At 39.4% G+C, this 18,884-nt stretch overlaps 1 protein-coding gene across 2 annotated transcripts in view; it reads left to right on the top strand.

The window, feature by feature from the left end:
• The window catches only part of LOC138762909 (xanthine dehydrogenase/oxidase-like), a 223,412-nt gene that overhangs the window by 64,701 nt on the left and 139,827 nt on the right, over positions 1 to 18,884 (top strand). For both annotated transcript variants that reach the window (XM_069936426.1, XM_069936420.1), the window contains 7 exons: positions 5,945 to 6,021; positions 9,431 to 9,513; positions 9,765 to 9,981; positions 11,700 to 11,917; positions 13,346 to 13,513; positions 14,174 to 14,251; positions 17,067 to 17,244. In XM_069936426.1, coding sequence (XP_069792527.1) covers positions 5,945 to 6,021; positions 9,431 to 9,513; positions 9,765 to 9,981; positions 11,700 to 11,917; positions 13,346 to 13,513; positions 14,174 to 14,251; positions 17,067 to 17,244 — 1,019 coding nt within the window. The remainder of the gene's footprint in view (positions 1 to 5,944; positions 6,022 to 9,430; positions 9,514 to 9,764; positions 9,982 to 11,699; positions 11,918 to 13,345; positions 13,514 to 14,173; positions 14,252 to 17,066; positions 17,245 to 18,884) is intronic.

Consider the following 18,884-nt stretch of genomic DNA (forward strand, 5'->3'; position numbering starts at 1 on the left):
ATAATAGCTTTCCTTCTAATATTTTGTGTCGGCTAACACCGATTAGCTTGTGATTGTCCTTTTTTTTCTGTATCACTGGTTCCCTTGTTGACAATTGACTTCCTGTGTGGATTATGTCCTTTTTGAAAACACATTGTACAGTGATTGTAGAGAAGGGTGGTTTAAGTGCTTTGGTTGAGCACATATGAAGAACATACGATGATGAATTGGGAAATGGATGACTTGCAGTTGTACTGGATTGTGAGAAAATTGAAGAGGAAGATCGTGGACTTCAGAAGGACCAAGAATGACCACCTGTCACTACACATGATTAACTCAGTTGTGGAGAACACCAAGTTCACTTAGCTAGTCGTGGGCACACAACCTCTCCTCACTTGTCAGGAAGGTGCAACAGCAACTGTGCTACCTTAGCAGACTGAAGCGAGAAAGGCTACTGGCCACCATGATGTCAGCCTTCTACAGGAGCTCTATTAAGAGGGTCCTGTGGTAAAGTTGCTGCGGATAAATGGATTGGAGGTCAGTCCACAGGACCATAAGAGTGGAAGAGAGGATCATTAGAGTCTCTTTCCCCAACCCCCATTGACATTATCTACTAAGATTGCTTTCTGAAGAGGGCTCTCAAAATCATTGATGACCTCTTCCACCCTGCACGTAACAGTGGGAAAGAGATATAGGAGTATCAAACCCAGGCTGAGGAGCAGCTTTTTTCCTCACTGGCAGTGAAGATGCTGAATGACTAAAGAAACTGCTCACACTAACCATCCAAGACTCATATTTATGAAATAATATTTATTTATTTGTGTATATGAATACTTGTCCTGCATATGTATTGTTTGTCTGTATTTGTGTTATGACTGCTTTTGTGTCTGCGTGCTTTGCACCGAGGACTTGAGAACATTGTTTTATCGGGTTGCTCTGTGCAATCAGATGACAATAAACTTGACTTGATTTGGCATAGAAACATGAAGGTATTGTACCCATCTAGTCCATGCCAAGCTACTTATTCTGCCTAGACCCATTGACCTGCATCTGGTCCATAGCCCAACATATCCCTTCCATCCATGTTCTAATCCATTATTCTCTTTAATATTGAAATCGAACCCACATTCACCACTTCTGCTAGCTGCTCGTTCCAGATTCTCACCACCCTGTGAATGAAGAAGTTCCCCCTAATTTTCTCCTTAAACATTTCCCCTTTCACCCTGTTGGTATTTACCCCATCATAAATTTGAATGCCTCTATCAAATCTCGCCTCATTCTCCTATGCTCCAGGGAATAAAATCCTAACCAATTCAACCTTTCCCTATAATATAGCTAGCTCTTCAAGACACGGGAACATCCTTGGAAAATTTCTATGTTACATGGAAAGATTGAAATTAGAAGCAAGAATAAGTATTCAGCTCATCATTCCTGCAACATCATTGAGTAAATTGTGACTAGTCATTAGTTTCAATGCCATATTCCCTGCCACCTATACCCATCAATACTTTTGCCTAAATGTGTCTATCTCCATAGAACCTTTGAATACTACAGCACTGAAACAGGCCCTTTGGCCCTTCCATTCTGTGCCAAACTTTTATTCTGCCTTGTCCCACTGATCTACACCCAAGCTACATCCCTCCATGCCCTTCCCATTTGTGTACCTGTCCAATTTTTTTTGTAAAATGTCAAAATTCAGCTGGCAGCTCCCTAAATATTTTCAATGAGTTGGTCTCTAAACATAGAAACATAGAAGATAGGAGCAGGAGTAGGTCATTCGACCCTTCGAGCCTGCTCTGCCATTCAATGAGATCATTGCTGATCTTAAAGTTCAGTACCCCGCCTTCTCTCCGTAACCTTTAATACCCTTATACTGAAGAAATATATCTAATTCCCTCTTAAATATATTTAATGAACCTGCCTCTACTGCCCTCTGTGGCAATGAATTCCACAGATTCACCACCCTCTGGGTAAAGAAATTCCTCCTCATCTCGGTCCTAAATGGTTTGCCTATTATCCTCAAACCATGGCCCCGGGTTCTGGATTTTCCCATCCTTGGAAACATCCCATCTGCATCCATTCTGTCCAGTCCTGCCAGAATTTTATATGTCTCTATGAGATCCCCTCTCAATCTTCTAAACTCCAGCGAGTACAATCCTAATTTTCACAATCTTTCCTCAGAAGTCATTCCTGCCATTCCAGGTATCAGCTTGGTGAATCGCCTCTGCACTCCCTCCATTGCAAGAACATCCTTCTTTAGATAAGGTGACCAAAACTGAACACAATACTCCAGGTGGGGTCTCACCAAGGCCCTATACAGCTGCAGTAAGGTATCCTTGTTCCTATACTCAAACCCTCTTGATATGAAGGCCAACACACCATTTGCCTTTTTAACCGCCTGCTGTACCTGCATGCTCGCCTTCAGAGACTGGTGTACAAGTACCCCTAGGTCTCTCTGCACTTCCCCATCTCTTAATCTATTGCCATTCAAATAGTAATCTGCCCTCCGGTTTGTATTACCAAAATGGATAACCTCACATTTATCCACATTGTAGTGCATTTGCCATGTATCTGCCCAGTCCCTCAATTTATCCAAATCACACTGGAGCTTCCTGACCCCCTCTTCCATGCACACAACCCCTCCTAGCTTAGTGTCATCTGCAAATTTGGAGATATTACATCCAATCCCCTCATCCAGATCATTAATGTAAATTGTGAACAGCTGGGGTCCCAGTACAGATCCCTGTGGCACCCCACTGGTCACTGCCTGCCACTCAGAAAACGAGCCATTTATCCCAACTCTCTGTCTTCTACCTGCCAGCCAGTTCTCAATCCACATCAATACTTTTCCCCCAGTCCCATGAGCCTTGATTTTGTAAGCCAGTCGTTTATGCGGGACCTTATCGAAGGCCTTTTGGAAGTCCAGGTACACCACGTCCACTGGCTCTCCCCCATCTATTTTACCTGTCACCATCTCAAAGAATTCCGATAGATTTGTCAAGCACGATTTACCTTTTGTAAATCCATGTTGACTCTGTCCGATCCCTTCTCTGCTAGTCATATGGTCCGCTTTTACATCCTTAAAAATGGATTTCATCATTTTGCCCACTACTGACGTAAGGCTCACCGGCCTATAATTCCCCGCTTTTTCTCTACCCCGCTTTTTAAATAGTGAGGTAACATTAGCTACCCTCCAATCCATGGGTACTGATCCTGAGTCTATCGAGTTCTGGAAAATAATTCTTAAAGCATCTGCTATCTGAATGGCCACTTCCTTAAGTACCCTAGGATGTAGATTATCAGGCCCTTGGGATTTATCTGCCTTCAATCCCATCAATTTCCCCAAGACCATGTCCTTAGAGATACTGATTTCTTTCAGTTCCTCCCTTGCATTAGTCTCTATGTTTCCCAACATCCTCTCTTGTAAAAACAGAACTAAAGTAAGAATTTAATTGGTCTGCCATTTCCTTATTCCCCATTATATAGTCCCCTGATTCCGACTGCAAAGGACCTACTCTGGATATCACTAATCTTTTCCTCTTGACATATTTATAAAAGCTTTTGCAGTCGGTTTTTTAGTGTGCTCAAGTGTGCTCTACAGCAAATTCCCACCCACAAGTTTACCACTCCTTTGAATGTCTCCACAACTCAGCCCACAATGTTTTGCCTTGTAACCTGAGATGCTGGCAGGCCTACAGCCAGTAGAACATCCTCCCCACATCCCTTCAATATTCCAGGTGTGGTTTGCTCAAGGTTCTGTATAATTTTAAACAAAAGATTCTTGTTCCTGTACTCAAATCATCTTGTTACAAAGGCCAAATACAATTTGCCTTCTTAACTTTTCGCCACACATGGAGGTTTGTTTTCAGTATCTGTTGTACAAAAATGCCCAAGTCTCTTTAAATAAATCCTTCCAAACACAATTGGCTTCTGTTCAACACCTGCCTTGGTTCTTCCTTCTCAAGTGGTGATCCGCACTATCAATGACTCCAAAGGCTGAGTGAGGAACGATAAGCTTTAGTGATTAGTGCTCGAATGAATGAAAAGGGGTAGGGAGCTCCACCTCTATGGCCATGTCACAGGGGGAGGGGTTACAAGGAATCGAGTCATCAGTCGGCAGGCCAGTCACATAGACACAGAATATTCATATCACCACAAGTGGGTAACATCACATTTTTTCATGTTACCACTGCACATTTTCTCCACTTGCTTAATCTGTTTGATTTATTTCAAGCTGCTCTGCATCCTCTTTGTAACTTTCAATCCCAGCCAGTTGTTTCATCAACAAACTTAAAAATTTCTATTCCCTAATCAAAATAATTGATTTATGAATATCTGGACTCCTAGCGCAGATTCCTGTGACTCCTCTCTGCCAGAAACTATCCTGGAAATGCTGATTTTCTGTTCAATGATGATAAGAATTTATTGTCATATACATTGTACAATATATACAGTACATGCACCAAAATTCTGCAGCTGAACAAGTACTTTGTTTTTAAAAAAAAACAATCAAAATAGTATACATTAAATTAAAAGGAGATAGTAAATGCAAAAGGTAGATAGATAATAAATATTCATGTGCAAGAAAAGCACGGTGTTACAATCATGTAGACCATCCTTTTTGTGGTATCTGAGCAGTCCATGATTAGTGTAACAAGATGAGCTTCAAGAGCGTAAGAACCATTGGAAAGAAACTGTTCTTGCACCTGAAAATGCTGGTCTTCAGACTGAAGGTAGCAGCGAGAAGAGGTGATGGGGATTGTTTATGATGTTAGCTGCCTTCTTGAGTCAGTGCCTCAAATTAGTGTCTTCAGCTGGCCGTGTTTCCTGTCTATCAACCAGTTTTTATGTCCATGATAAGACTTTACCCTAATAACATGTACTTTAAGTAGAATGGATAGTGAAGAGGGTTGACTGATGTTACAGCAGAACCCAGATCAAAGGAGAAAATAGGTAAATGGAATTCAACTCAAATAAGTGTGAAGTGATGTATTCTGGGAAGATTGACAAGGGTAGGGCATACACAGTGAATGGCTGAGTCCTAGGGAATGTTGTAAAATAGGGTCCCTGAAAGTGGTGGCACGGGTATACAGGGTAGTGGAGAAGCCTTATAGGATGGTTGCCGTAATTGGTCAGGGCATTGAGTATAAAAGTTGGGCCATTATAGCTGTATAAGATGCTGGTAAGACCAATCCTGGAATATTGTATGTCCTCATAATTAACATACTATAGGAAAGGTGTGATTCAGCTGGAGAGGGAGCAGATAAGATTTGCAAGGATGTTGCCAGGACTGGAGGGCATAAGTAATAAGGAGAGATTGGATATGCTGGGTCCATTTTTCCTGCAGTGAAGAAGGTTCAGGGATTATTTTATAGAGGTTCATAAAATCATGAGGGGCATGGATAAGATGGATAGCCACAGTTTTTTTTCCAAAGGAAAGGGCCACTAAAACCAGAGGGCATAGCTTTAAGTTGAGAGAGAAAAGACAAAGCAGAAGGCGGTAGAAGTGGCAAAGCAGATACAATTACAATGTTTACAAATATTTGGACAGGTATGTGAATAGAGAAGGTTTAGAGGAATATAGGCTGAGTGCAAGCAAATTGGACTAACTTGGAGAGGCAGTTGGATGAGTTAGGCCAAAGGGGTGTTTATTTCCCTGCTTATATCTCTATGACATAACATTGCTGGAAATTAGAGTAAGTATGTGAGGATAAGACCATAAGGATAGTTGAAAAAGGATTACAGGTCATTTTTGGGGAAAAAATAAATATAAATAGTGTTTGTCAGTTGTGTTAACAGTGGTTGGAGACAATGGAGTTAAAGCTCTGGTATCTGTGGTAATGGATATATATCACAGGTGAGACAGATGGTTACTAGATAAATAATGTTAATCTTGGCATATGTTGATTTTTAGACCTGATTTTACTGTTTATAGACTTTATTATTCCTTTTTTCCCCCCTCCAGTCTCCTGAAGAATAATGCGACTCCTACTAATCAGGAGGTGGAGGACAGCTTTGATGGCAATGTCTGCAGATGTACAGGTTTGTCTATAATTCAATACCCAGTTACTTGGGAGAATGTACGTGGTATGTTCAGCTGGCTTTTGTAAGTTGGAAGAAAGCATCTTAAATATGTCTTTATTAAATAACAATAAATTTAGTAACACATTTTAAAATGGTGAAAACTTTCAGTAATATTGCTCCATGGCTTAATATGTATACCAGTATTTTGCTGCTTCAATAAATAACAGTCCCATGGATTTTAAATGGACTTCCTCTTTCAATGGGTTGGGGTGGGGGGGAGGCAGTAAGGACTGGGTGTGCATCAGTTCTGAGAGCGAGCTGGAAATGGGCAATCCAGCAGGCTGCAATGAGGAGAAGGAAGAGATGGGTGAGGGATGGTGCCTGTCAATCAAGGTTGCAGGAAGCTAAATCTTTTTTTTTTAATCGACCGGGGAGACATTTGCTCATTATGGCCACGAGGAGAACTTGCCTTGTGAAGCTAGCAGCTCGAACCTCCCTTTCATTGCCTTATTTCCTGGACTCCTCACCAGGGTGGGAGAGATTTGGCCTTCCAAATATATTTCAATCCAATGTCATTTGCACGGATAGCAACTAAGTAGATTTCCTTTGCTGGTTAAAAATAGAAAAAATTGTTGAATAAGTTAACTAGTTCTATAAAGAGTGAAATATATCGACTCCTTTCCTTCGCATGTTCTTCATTGTTAGTAAGTGATAGAGCATGCAATTGGATATGAAATCAGATTACAACATTCTTCTTTGACTTGCCAGGATATCATGTCTTGTCTGTTTGTCGAATCTTTATTGGACAAAACAGTAGACTATTACGTGCCTGGCACACCCTTCATGCCCCCTCCACTTCATGGGGAACAGAAAACTCTTATTTCTATCATTCCGAATTATTGATGTGATGACATTCTGATGGTGGGCTGTGACAAGAAATACCTCCTTTGCAACTTGCAGCCCTCTCTGAAGCAATCCCTGCAGGAAATATAAGCTTCATCTTTCCCTTCATAAAAAACAAACCCACACTCATCTGAGCGGCAGTGGCTATACAAGACTTTAAGTGCTTCACAAACAATGTAATATTACCAAAAATATGACATTAGAAACTTGCAAGTGAAGTCATAGTGCACACTTATTGAATAGTTGGATAATTCTCCCACACAAATAGAACAGCAAAAGAACCTTATTTTCCACAGAAAGCATAGAATATTGGTTTGAATGACTTTGCCAGGGAAGGAAAGATTCTGCACAGAACATGAACATAACCTGGAAAAATATATTTGACTGTAATTGGTATGACATAGCTAATACTGTAAATGCTAGAAGACTAAAAGTTTTAAAAAAAGGAAAAAAATCAGAAATTATTTGAAAAACTTAGCTTAAGATTGAATTTTCAAGTTTATGTCTAGGGCACCTAGAAATATTATAGAGGGCATCATTAAACATCCAGAAAGATCCAAAAAATTCACTGAGTTATTTCTTAATTTATCCCAATGCTGTTCTTGCTTTTGCTAATCTTGTCAGCAAGCTCTTTTATGAACAAGAGAAGAATATCCTAATATCAGTCCCACCATAGGTTCAAATTAGTTTTCTTCTTTACATTTCAAAGTAATTTCAGGATGTTTATCATTGTATTAAGTATCTGATAAACATAGCTTCTCAAATGTCTCCAGGTTTCTGTCATCTTCATAAATGACTCCTTCTGCCACAGATCAATTTCATACCTCTCTTATGTATATCCTCCAATACTTGTGTCTTTTCTGTGACAGTGTATTTCGAGGTGGTTTGGGAGGAATTGTTAGAGCAGCTTGCGCACAAACACATTTTAAAAAACAGAGTATTTGCAGGACTTTTGCAGAATGCTTTTTGCAGGACACAACAAAGTATCAACAGCAGCTGGCCTGGGAGTGCCTGTGATCTTTACAGGCAGAGGAGAACAGTTTTGCTCTCAGAGAGGGGGGGGGGGGGGGTAAAGCAGAGAGGAGAGAGACAGAATCTGTTCCAGAAGGACAAGCTGGAAAACTTTAGAAGGCTGCTTGGTCAAAGGAGAAGACTGGAAGTGTGAAAGGTGACCTGAAAGAAAGAGGATCATCTGGAGAACCCTGCAGGGGTCAAGTTTCGTCAGCAAGACTGATTGAGAAAGAATCAGTTGCGGATGTCCTGGAAAAGGGCAAGAAAGCCAGTAAGAACTCTCCTGAGTGGTAACCATTTGCCTGTTAAGCACCAAACACTGGTGAACTTTGTTAATGCTAACTTCTGCACAGTACAAGAATTGCCTGCAACCAGTGAGATTGGACTGTAATCCAAAGAACTTTTCTAATCTTAAATATACATGACATACACCTGTACTTAGTGTTAGAGGGTGGGATTAAGTAGTTAGGTAGGTTAAGTAATAAGTTAAAGTTTAATTCTGTTTTCTTGTTCAATTATAATTAAAAACTACTTTTGTTTAAGTGACCTTGTGTGGTGGTGCATATCTATTGCTGCTGGTGTTTGTGGTCCTCCGGACTCCGTGACATCTGTATGTGGCTCACCAGAACTTGAAGCATAACCGTTTAATGTATCTGTTGTTGACACAGCAGGCACCAGCTCCAGTAATTTAAATTTAAATTGAGACACATAGCATGGTAACAGGCCCTTCTGGCCCATGAACCCATCCTCATACATTTTGACAGGTGGGAGGAAACTAGAGCACCCGAAGGAAACTCATGTAGACATAGGGAGAACGTACAGATTCCTTACAGACAGATTCGAACCCATGTCGCTGGTGTTGTTATAACATTGTGCTCACCACTACACTATCCATGCTGCCAAATTAATAAATATAAGTTCAATATTTCTCATGATGAGAGCTTGTAATGTTGGATTGCTAATCCTCCCCATAAGCACTGTATCTCTGTATTTCAACTTGGATGTGGTGAAGGTCATTTCTGCTTACTCGGTCTTTCAGCTTCTTTCAATATAGAATAGCATTGAGCTTGAATGCCGACATATTAAATCAGTACAAAACATATGGTCTTCTCTTTACATTATATCACCTTCTTTGATCACTACAATTTTCAGCTACAAATTACTAAAAGTTAGCTTTCAAATCCAGTCCTCAGAAAGAAAAAGTAATCCAGATAGTAATTATTTGCAGAATTGAGAACTTCAGGTGACTACGTTGATTCAAATTACCTTGATGGTCTGCAAACAATTGACGGTGAATGATTTTGGCACAGAAGAAGTACAAATGAATAGGATGTATAAGTTAGGAGGCAAGATGATGTAGGTAAAATTCGCTGTTTGGATCAAACTACTTCTGATTTGTAATTTACAAGTTCAATTTCTTATAGTTATTAATGGAAATAAAATGCAATATCCAACATGAAACATCACACCAATTCATTTTGCTAACTTGCTGTTTTCTCTCTGATAAATGCAGGATACCGTCCGATTTTAGATGCGATGAAATCTTTTGTAAACGATTCAGCCAAAAACCAAAGAGGATTCTTCATTGATATTGAGGTTAAGAACGCTTCTCTCTATTTCACTTTGACATGTTTATTTTCTGGGATGCTATTGTTTTAAAAGTTGTTTTCTATACCTGGGCTTCTTCAACACAACTGGCATTCTAGCTCAGAAGCTGAAAGTGAAAATCAATCCTGGTGTTTTAATCAAGTTCTTTGGATTTATTAAAAGAGCATGATACAGACTATTGTCATATTGAGATTTTTAGCAATTAAAACTTGTTTTATTTCATTAATTTGTGTTTTAAGGATTTGAAAACTTGTCCCAAGACAAACCAGCTGTGTAAGCAGAGTCATTTGAACAGAATTGGACCTTGTACCGGTCAAGCAAAGAGCACAGACAACTTGCTTTTCTCGACAAATACAATAAAATGGTATCAGCCCACCAAGCTAACAGAATTGTACATGTTATTGCAAGAGCATTCTGATAAAGCCATCAAAATCATAAATGGCAACACTGCAAAAGGTACCTGTTGTTAATGGAGACTGTACTGTTACAAAACAAAAGTTTATACTTTGTTTCTTCTCTTAATTTACTGAAAAATAAACTGTTGTAGCCAACTGCTACAAAGAAACACACACACACAGTGTGACAGATTAAGCTCACTCCTTTATTAGGGCTGGAAAGGCCGCTCAAGTTCTTGCCGTTTTTTGCTGATTGACTGAGTCAGCCATATGAATAATAGCGGGCGGGAACATCCATGCATATGAATGCCCTTCTTCCTCAGCCTGTTTCTGCTGAGTTAGCTGGACAGCTTGACCAATGCCATTTTAGGGCTGTTGGTCTGATGCTGCCCCAGCTTCTACCCCCACCGGTTCGTTGTCCTGGGAGTCGCTTTAGCGATCTCTGACCATCCGTGTCTACTGCCGCACGATGTGTCAGCCCGATCTCCGCAATTGCGGGCCACCCCACCGCAGACAAAATAACTAAAAGGTTCTTAACCAATCACTACTAATTTTTGATCAATTTTTTTTAAGTATACGATTATAAGTAAAAAGGAAGTTCTTAATTCAACAGTCGGGATAGTGGGTTTAATGTGACAGGGTAGGAGTATTATAAGGGAGATGAAAAGATATATAGTTTTACCTTGAGCCTGTCAAGGTGATAGTGACAGAAAAATTGGAAACTGATGAAACTAGGCGGAACGGTTGGCATAGCGGTTAGCACAACGCCTTTACTGCGCCAGCGGTCGGGACCGGGTTTCGAATCCAGCACTGTCTGTAAAGAGTTGATATGTTCTTCCTGTGTTTGTGTGGGTTTTCCCCAGGGACTCCAGTTTACTCCCACCTTTTAAAACATACATAGATGTATGTTAATTGGGTGTAAATCAGGCAGCATAGACTTGTGGGTTGAAATAGCCTGTTATGTCTCAATTTAACATAAGTTTGCAAAAAAAATTAAAAATTGATTCTTCTTGTTGGGTTTTCTCCGACGCTCATTAAACTCTCAAATGTATGTTACTCTTTGACATTAAAAAAATTACCATGATGTATGTGTGTTGTCAACGTTGAATTTGATCTTAAACACCATCTTGTGTCCTCTCGTTTGTCACCCGATTAGGAAACAATATTGGATGAGCAGAATTTGTTTTTTAACTAAATATAGGGAAAGTTGAAATTAGTATTTTTTTTCTGTGAAAATGCAAGTTCCGTGGCCAGATCATTGGTGCTGATATCTCTGTGACTTGCTGCTACATTCTCAGACTTTTAAGTTTTTTGGTGCATTTCATTGTCTTAGAGGTGCTTTAGAAAATCTAAGATGATGCCAGTTTTTTGTCAACTTGGCTATGAATTTAGATAGTACTTCTTCAGTTCATATTCTACTGACAACTGCTCCTAAGCTTGTCAAAATATCTGTATTCAAAAAGAGTTAAAGCCTCATTTTATTACGGATATATTGCCAATGAGGAGGAACTGAAATGCCTTAAGATGTTGAAGGTAGTTTATACCTTCATCCTGTCCATAACCCTATTGACATGGTCTGCTCTTTAATAATACCTCATAGCAACTGATAGGGAGGCTTTTGATCTGATTTGAACTTTCTAGTGAACTTCAGCCAGAATATTCTGGAAGGCCTGAAGATTTACAGCTCTTTCATATTATGAAAACGTATCTCCCATCATCTTTTCTTATCCTCTCTCAAAGAATTAAGAGCAAATGTGTGCTCTGATAATTTTCTCACAGGTGTCTACAAGAACGATGGACCTTATCAAGTGTTCTTAGATGTAAAAGGAATCCCTGACCTTTACACAGTCTCAATGGAACCAAGTTGCTTGAAGGTGTATTCCAATGTCAGCCTGAATTCACTCATTGGCTACCTGAAACAATATTCTGACCAATCTCCAACCTACAATGTTATAGCTAGTCACCTACTGAAGATTGCTAATGGGCCTGTAAGAAATGTAAGTATTTGTTTTTGTCAAAAAGTATTTATTTTTGTATGAGGGATGTCCTTCCTTTATGAATTAGTCATCCGCTTTGAAATAATAATCTGAATGACAGCTGATCAGTAAGCAGAAAATTAATTAACTTTTGGCTCTACTTTCAGAATTTAACATTGGCAGTGTACATGATAACCAAATTCCGAATGATTTAACTAACTTTCATGACTACATTTTCAGTTTTGTCTGGCTCCGTACATCTGAGTCAATTTTTACCACGTTTCCCCTCTGAATCATCTCCTTTGCTGCATGCAGACTTGCCCTGGTTTATTTTGTTTCTCTCTGCTCCTTGATGCTTGAACCTTCTGGTCTCCCACGCATGTTTCTTTTTCTTCCTTATTGTTCTAACCTTATTTTTAGCTGCCTATTTGAGATTTCCTGTGGCCTCTTTATTCATATAAAAATGCTGGAAAAAAAAGCTCAGCAGATCAGGGAGCATCTGTGGCAAAAGAAACAGTTAATCTTTAAATGAAACATGAAAGTCTGCAGATGCTGTGATGGTAGTTTTTTAAAAAAAAAACGGAAATGATGGAGGAATTCATCAGGTCTTGCAGCGTCCATAGGAGGTAAAGATATATAGCCAACATTTCGAGTCTGAGTCCTTCTTTTAGGTCCTTTGAAGTAGGGTTCAGGCCTGAAACATCAGTTATGTCTTTACCTCCTTTGGACGCTGCAAGATTTGTTGACTTCCTCCAGTGTTTTTACAGTTAATCTTTAAGATTGGAAAACCCTTCATCTTTCAAGTGAATGACCTCAAAGTGGTTTTGCAGCTAATCAATCAGATCTTACTGGTTGCTCAGTATTTGTGGATTATTTTGGTCACCTAGCTACAGGAAATATATCGATAAGATTGAAAACAATGGGGAGAAGATTTACTACGATGTTGGCTGGACTTGAGGAACTCCATTGTAAGGAAAGGTGGAGCAGGTTAGGGCTTTATTCCCCAGAATTAGTAGAAAAATATGATGGGTTAGAGTAAAGGCAAATAGGTTGTTTTCCCACTGATGTCAGGAAAGATACAAACCAGAGGACATGGGTTAAGAGTGAAAGGGACAAAGTTTAGTGGGAATATGAGGGGGAATTCCTTCACACAACGAGTGGTGGAGTGTGGAAAGAGCTGCCAGCTGAAGTGATGAATGTGGGTTCAATTTTAACACCAGAAAAATTTGGACAGGTGGCGTAGGAGGGATATGGATTGGGCGCATGTCATTGGGACAAGACAGAATAATAGTTCAGCACAGTCTAGAAGGGCTAAAGGGCCAGTTTCTGTGCCATAATGTTCTATGGTTTTATTCCATCATCTGCAGTCTGTTATGTCTGGAATTATTGGTGTTATTCCGAGAATAGAAGGACATAAAAATGACATTCTCATTTGCTTTATTTCAACAGACCGGTGGATGGGCTGGGAATTTAATGATGAAATGGATGCACCATGAGTTTGTGTCTGATGTATTTGTGGTCCTCGAAGCTGCTGGTGCAAAAGTAACTGTGTCATATATTGATGCTGTGAATGTTTACACTTTAATGGACTTTCTTGATGTCAACATGCAAGGAAAGGTGTGTTTCTGTGACTTACTTGTGAACTGCTGTTCCCATCGTAACATCAGTTACATCTTTTTAACTTGTAGGCAAACATTTTAAAAGCTCTAAATTTAACTACCTTTCTGTTTGTTGAATAATTTTGGTCTTTCAAGTCCTTTGTCTGTGATAGTTATTGAATGGTTTCAAAATGCCATATATGCAGAAAACCTTTCTGAGAAAGTTTATGTAATATTTTCAAATATGAATTATTTCAATTTTCATTTTATTATTGGCGAGTGGTTTTAGCTTTATTGTGATGCAAATATTGCCACTGAAGATTTATAGAGTCACACAGCGTGGAAACTTCACACCAATCCCCCCCCCCGCTGACCAAAATATCCAACCCACACTAGTTCCACCTGCCTGCATTGGACCACATCCCTCTGAACCCATCCTGTCTCTGTATCTGTCCAATATTTTCGTAAACATTGCAATATTACCAACTTCAACTCCCCCCACCCCCGGCAGCCCATTCCATACGCCCACCACCTTTTGTGTACAGAGAGCATGCAGCACATTAGAACACTGTACAGGCCCTTCACCCCACAATGTTGTACCGACTTATGTATACCTAAAAGAAAGCTAAACCCACCCTACCTCATAATAATTCCAATTTGTTCTCTTCATTTTATTAAGTTTCTCTTGTTCGTGGAAATCCCAAAACTGGCAGAAGGAGAATTGATGAACACTTATAAGATCATGCCGCGAAATCAGGTGAATAAAATTTTTTTCTTTTTATCTGCATCTTTTTGTGGAGTAAGTTAAGTAAAGCAGTAAATTTGAATGAAACAAGAAAGTTTTCAGAACACCCTCAATGATTTGAGGTTATCCGGGTTGTGAAAATGCAAGCTGTTTCATCCATTTTAGTGCCTTCAATTAAAAAATTAAGCATTTGTTTAAGTGCCAAGGTGTTCGGTGATGCTGCTGTTTGAAGGGATCTCGGTATGGTGGAACACAAAATGTAGGAGCAGTAAACTATTAGTCTTTATAACCCTGTGGTTTGGAAACAGAGTAAGGAAGTTGCATTGAAATTGTACAACGACTTGGTAAGACTACATTGTATACAGTTTTGATTTTACCTACAAGGGATGTACTTGCTATAGAAGGACTGCAGAGAGCTTTAATTAGATTGGGTCTATGGATGACATATTTACAGTATAATAAGAGATTAATACATCTGGGATTGCATTCTCTATAATTTAGAACAATGAAGGGAGATCTCATGAAAATAGACACAATTCTTAAAGGGTTGGTAGGCCGGATGCAGATAATGTTTCTCCTGGAGTTTAGAACTATGGGCCACAGTTTCGGAATGAGGGCCGAGCATCTAAGACAGATGTGAGGAAATTTATTCACCAAGAGGGCAGTGGAATTCTCTACTCTTAAGGGTTGTGGGGGCTCAGTCTTTGTGCTCATTCCAAGTTGATTGAGCAGCTTCAGTATATTAAAGGGCACAAAAGGAAATCCAGGGGATTGTCACAGTATGTCCCTTTTGCCTCTTCACCTGCTTCTTAACCTGCTGAGTTCTTCCAGAGGTTTATTTTTTCGCCGTTGATAAAGAGATAATGTTGGAAAATGAGGAAATATAGAAAAACAGCCATGATTTTAATGAAGTACAGAGCATCCTTGATGTTGAGAGAGAAGGAGTGGCAAGGGCAGTTACTTATTAGATTGAGAACACTGAGATTTTATTCTTTATACCTCAAAATAACATCTGACCTTTGACTCTAAAAGTAAGAGGCCTTTGAATGTTTTTGTTTCTGATCATCAGTTCAAATGGCTTTAAATAATTAAAAATAAATAAATATATATATTTTTATAATTACTAATGGAAATATTAAGATAAGTAAAATAAAAATATTAACATGTTTACAAAAAATTATGTCAAGTGAGAATATCTCTTTGGTTACTTTCTGATTTCCCATATTGCAATGCACTCACACAATAAGTGGAATCCACTGATTTTCATCAGTTGGCAGCTGATGGTCAGTGCGACCTGGCCCACCATCTGCACCACACAAGTATGAAGTAATGCATGCAATGGTTCGAGAATTTGGCTCGCCACCATCTTCTCAATGGCACTTAAAGAGGACCAATAAGTGATACCACATTACATTTAAAGATTTTCAAATTTTTTTTTGTTTTCTTTAAATTTTCAGAATGTTTTTAAAAAATCTTTTGAATGCTTCTGAGTGTTTAAGAAGTATTTAAAATTGTGGCAGTCAGTTAAGATGGGTCTTGTGGATTTGCTGGCTACCTGTTTTTACAGCCATTTTATGGACAGATACATCTTATTTTGGACCACAAAGTCGTCCCGCCACTGGTGAATGTTCTCAGCCGATAACAAATTCCAGACACCATTACAGAATCTTATTTAATGCCCCTCTTCACCCACATCAGAGAACCCATTTAGTTCTATTTCATGTATCTCATTTAATACTGCTGTATGACAGTACTTGTTTTCTTTTCCAGTTAAACAAAATTGCAATGTTACTGGTTTTGATAGGTAAAACACAAGTTATAATCTTGAGTATATTTATCTACCACTTTTAAAATTGGGAAAGGTCAAGTCATTATGTTAATGCCTCAGAATTTCCTGATAAATTCTGTGTAATTGTTCTGGATTCAGCATTTTTTTGATGACCCAAATATCTTGATGGATCTTGGCTGCCGATTTTCTGCTCACAGTCAAGAGTGTCAACTTTCTACAGCTTCCTTTAGTTAAGTAGAAAAGGTTGCTTGCCTTGAAGAAGGGCTCAGGTCCAAAGTGACTGTAGTATATCTTTACCTCCTATGAACGCTGCAAGACCTGCTGAGTTCCTCCAGCATTTCTGTGTTTATACTGCTTGCTTAAAGTGCAGCAGATGAGAACTGGTACAAATTCAGATACTCCATTCATTTTAATGGAGATGAATGATGGTATAGAAGTAAATTTAAGTTAATTTACATTTTTGATTTAATTAATATTTATAGTTTACTTTTTTGTGTTACAGTTTTCAATTTTTGAAGTATCGAATTTTAAAACTTAAAATACAGTTTTACAGCCTTTTTGAATGACAAAGTGTCAAAAAGCACTTCTATTCGGAGAGCTGTGCACTGTATGGGCACCTCATTAATCAGGCTGTAGCCAGCATTGCTAAAGAACTTCCAACTGGGCAATTGATGAAGCCAAAACCAAAGGATCTTTGATCTTTTAGCGCACCATGAATTTACTTTGATTTCTAAACAGGTGTAAAGCTTACAATTAGGATGGTTCTGCAATATTGAAGGCAGAATAATATTTGGATGAATGTTATTTTTTGAAAAAGATAACTCTTCTTGAACGTGCAATGCATTGTTGGCATTCTTAAAAAAAGGGTTTGTATTTGATTGAACGATTTGAAGCAAAAGTCATACATATTATTTTTACCTGGAAAAGTGGATCCACATCCTTATTAAATATCTAATCTTGAAAGAATATTGCATTCTGTTTCAATTATTGAAGCCCTTGGTAATTACGGAAATTTCAGCTCATTTTTCCCATCTTTAGAACGCCCATGCCTACGTGAGTGCTGGATTCCGGGTGAACACAAGGGTTTCAAATAAGAAGCAGTTGGTAAAAACCATCTCAATGGTATACACTGGAATCGCCAAAAACTTTGTTCACGCTACAGCCACAGAAAAATACCTACAAGGCAAAGATCTAACATCCAATGATACTTTACAAGGCAAGTGTAACATATATAAAGGAATTTAAAATCAAACTATCTTTAAAGCTCTGCAGGTTTTTTTTTTCAAGAAATAACTGGCTGTCATAGAGTGATCAACATGGAACAGTCCCTTCAGCCCAACTTGTGCATGACGATCAAGTTGGAATTCTGGACAAATTCCATTTTCTTGACTTTCCCCCTACTGTTCTAAGCCCTTCTTATCCATATGTCTGTCCAAATACTTTTTGAATATTGAAAATGTACTCGCTTCTAGAGTTTCTTCTGCTAGCTCATTCCAGATATGGACTGTGGTCTGAGTGGAAAAGGTTGCCCCTGAAGACCCCCTTAAATCTCTCCCCTCTCACCTTAAACAGATGCCCTTCTAGAATCATCTGTCCTAGGGAGAAGACTGAGCATTCACTTTATCCAGGTCCTTCATGATTTTGTATACCTCGATAACATCTCCCCTTAACCTCCTGAGCTCCAGGGAATAGAAGATCCATACTATTCAGCATTCCTTCTTACTCAAGACCTCAAGTTTTGAGCAGTATGGTTAGCATAGCGATCTCTCTTTGCTACAACACTCTCCAGGGCTTCAAATTAACTGAGTAAGTCCAGCACTGGTTTGACTTAGCAAAGTGCAACATCTTACACTTGTGAAAATTCCATGCCATTTGCAATTTCTTGGCCTGCCTTCCCAAATGATTTGGATCTTGTTCTTCACTCTGCACTATATCAGCTGTTTTGGTGATACCTGTAAATTTACTAAGCAGCAGAGCTGTCAAGATTCCATTATGGCCATGTAATAGTACAGAATGTGTAATATTGCATAAAATTACTGACAAAATGTCGCAATTAGTGTTGCCCAGTGCCCTTAACAGGAAGAGAGAAGGAGAAACAAAAGAGAGTCAATTCAGAGTCACTAAGTGCTTGTAGATTCGCCTCTAGTGCTCCCACACCTCTGCCAGCTGCACAGACTCCTGTTCGATCCATCAGCAACTCAAGCTCCAGATCCAAACGTTTGACACAATCTTTCAGCTTATATGAAATCCTGTCATCCCCTGTCTGGACCACATTAATCGTTTGGAGGCCTGCTCTTCCTTCAGATGCCAGAAGAGGACTTTATGGGCTCATTCCTCTAGCTCATAATATTTCTGCCTCAATCTTAGTTTGGCCTTCTCCATCGTATATGTATGTATAGTGCACGTTGAAAGAATCAAAGGCTTGTTGATCCAAACCAAGGCTTTTATTAAGACTGGGGCATATCACATGTCATTCGACCAGTCCAGAATGACCTGGGTCTGGCTAGGAGCAACCCTTTAAGACCTGCCAGTAGGGGTGGCTATGCTCTCAGCCAATCACAACCATCTTATACTACAATATACACATATATACATAGGTGATAGAATCCATACTATCACATTCACCCCTTTTTTTGAGAACTGAACCCGGGGTGAATAGAGGGTTGTAAAAATAAAAATGGGGGGGGTTGCAGAGAGAGAGACTGGAGGGAGGCTAGGGGCTGTAACAATCGGGGACCTGATTGTCCGGCATGACCGCCGTGGTACTGGGATTGGGGCCACTGGAGTCGTGTCGCTGGCGGGCTCGTTGAGTGCGTGCCCCGTCTCGCTCAATTTCCCAACGGCATTGTCGACAGG

Source organism: Narcine bancroftii, chromosome 1, assembly GCF_036971445.1.
Source record: "Narcine bancroftii isolate sNarBan1 chromosome 1, sNarBan1.hap1, whole genome shotgun sequence".
NCBI lineage: Eukaryota > Metazoa > Chordata > Chondrichthyes > Torpediniformes > Narcinidae > Narcine > Narcine bancroftii.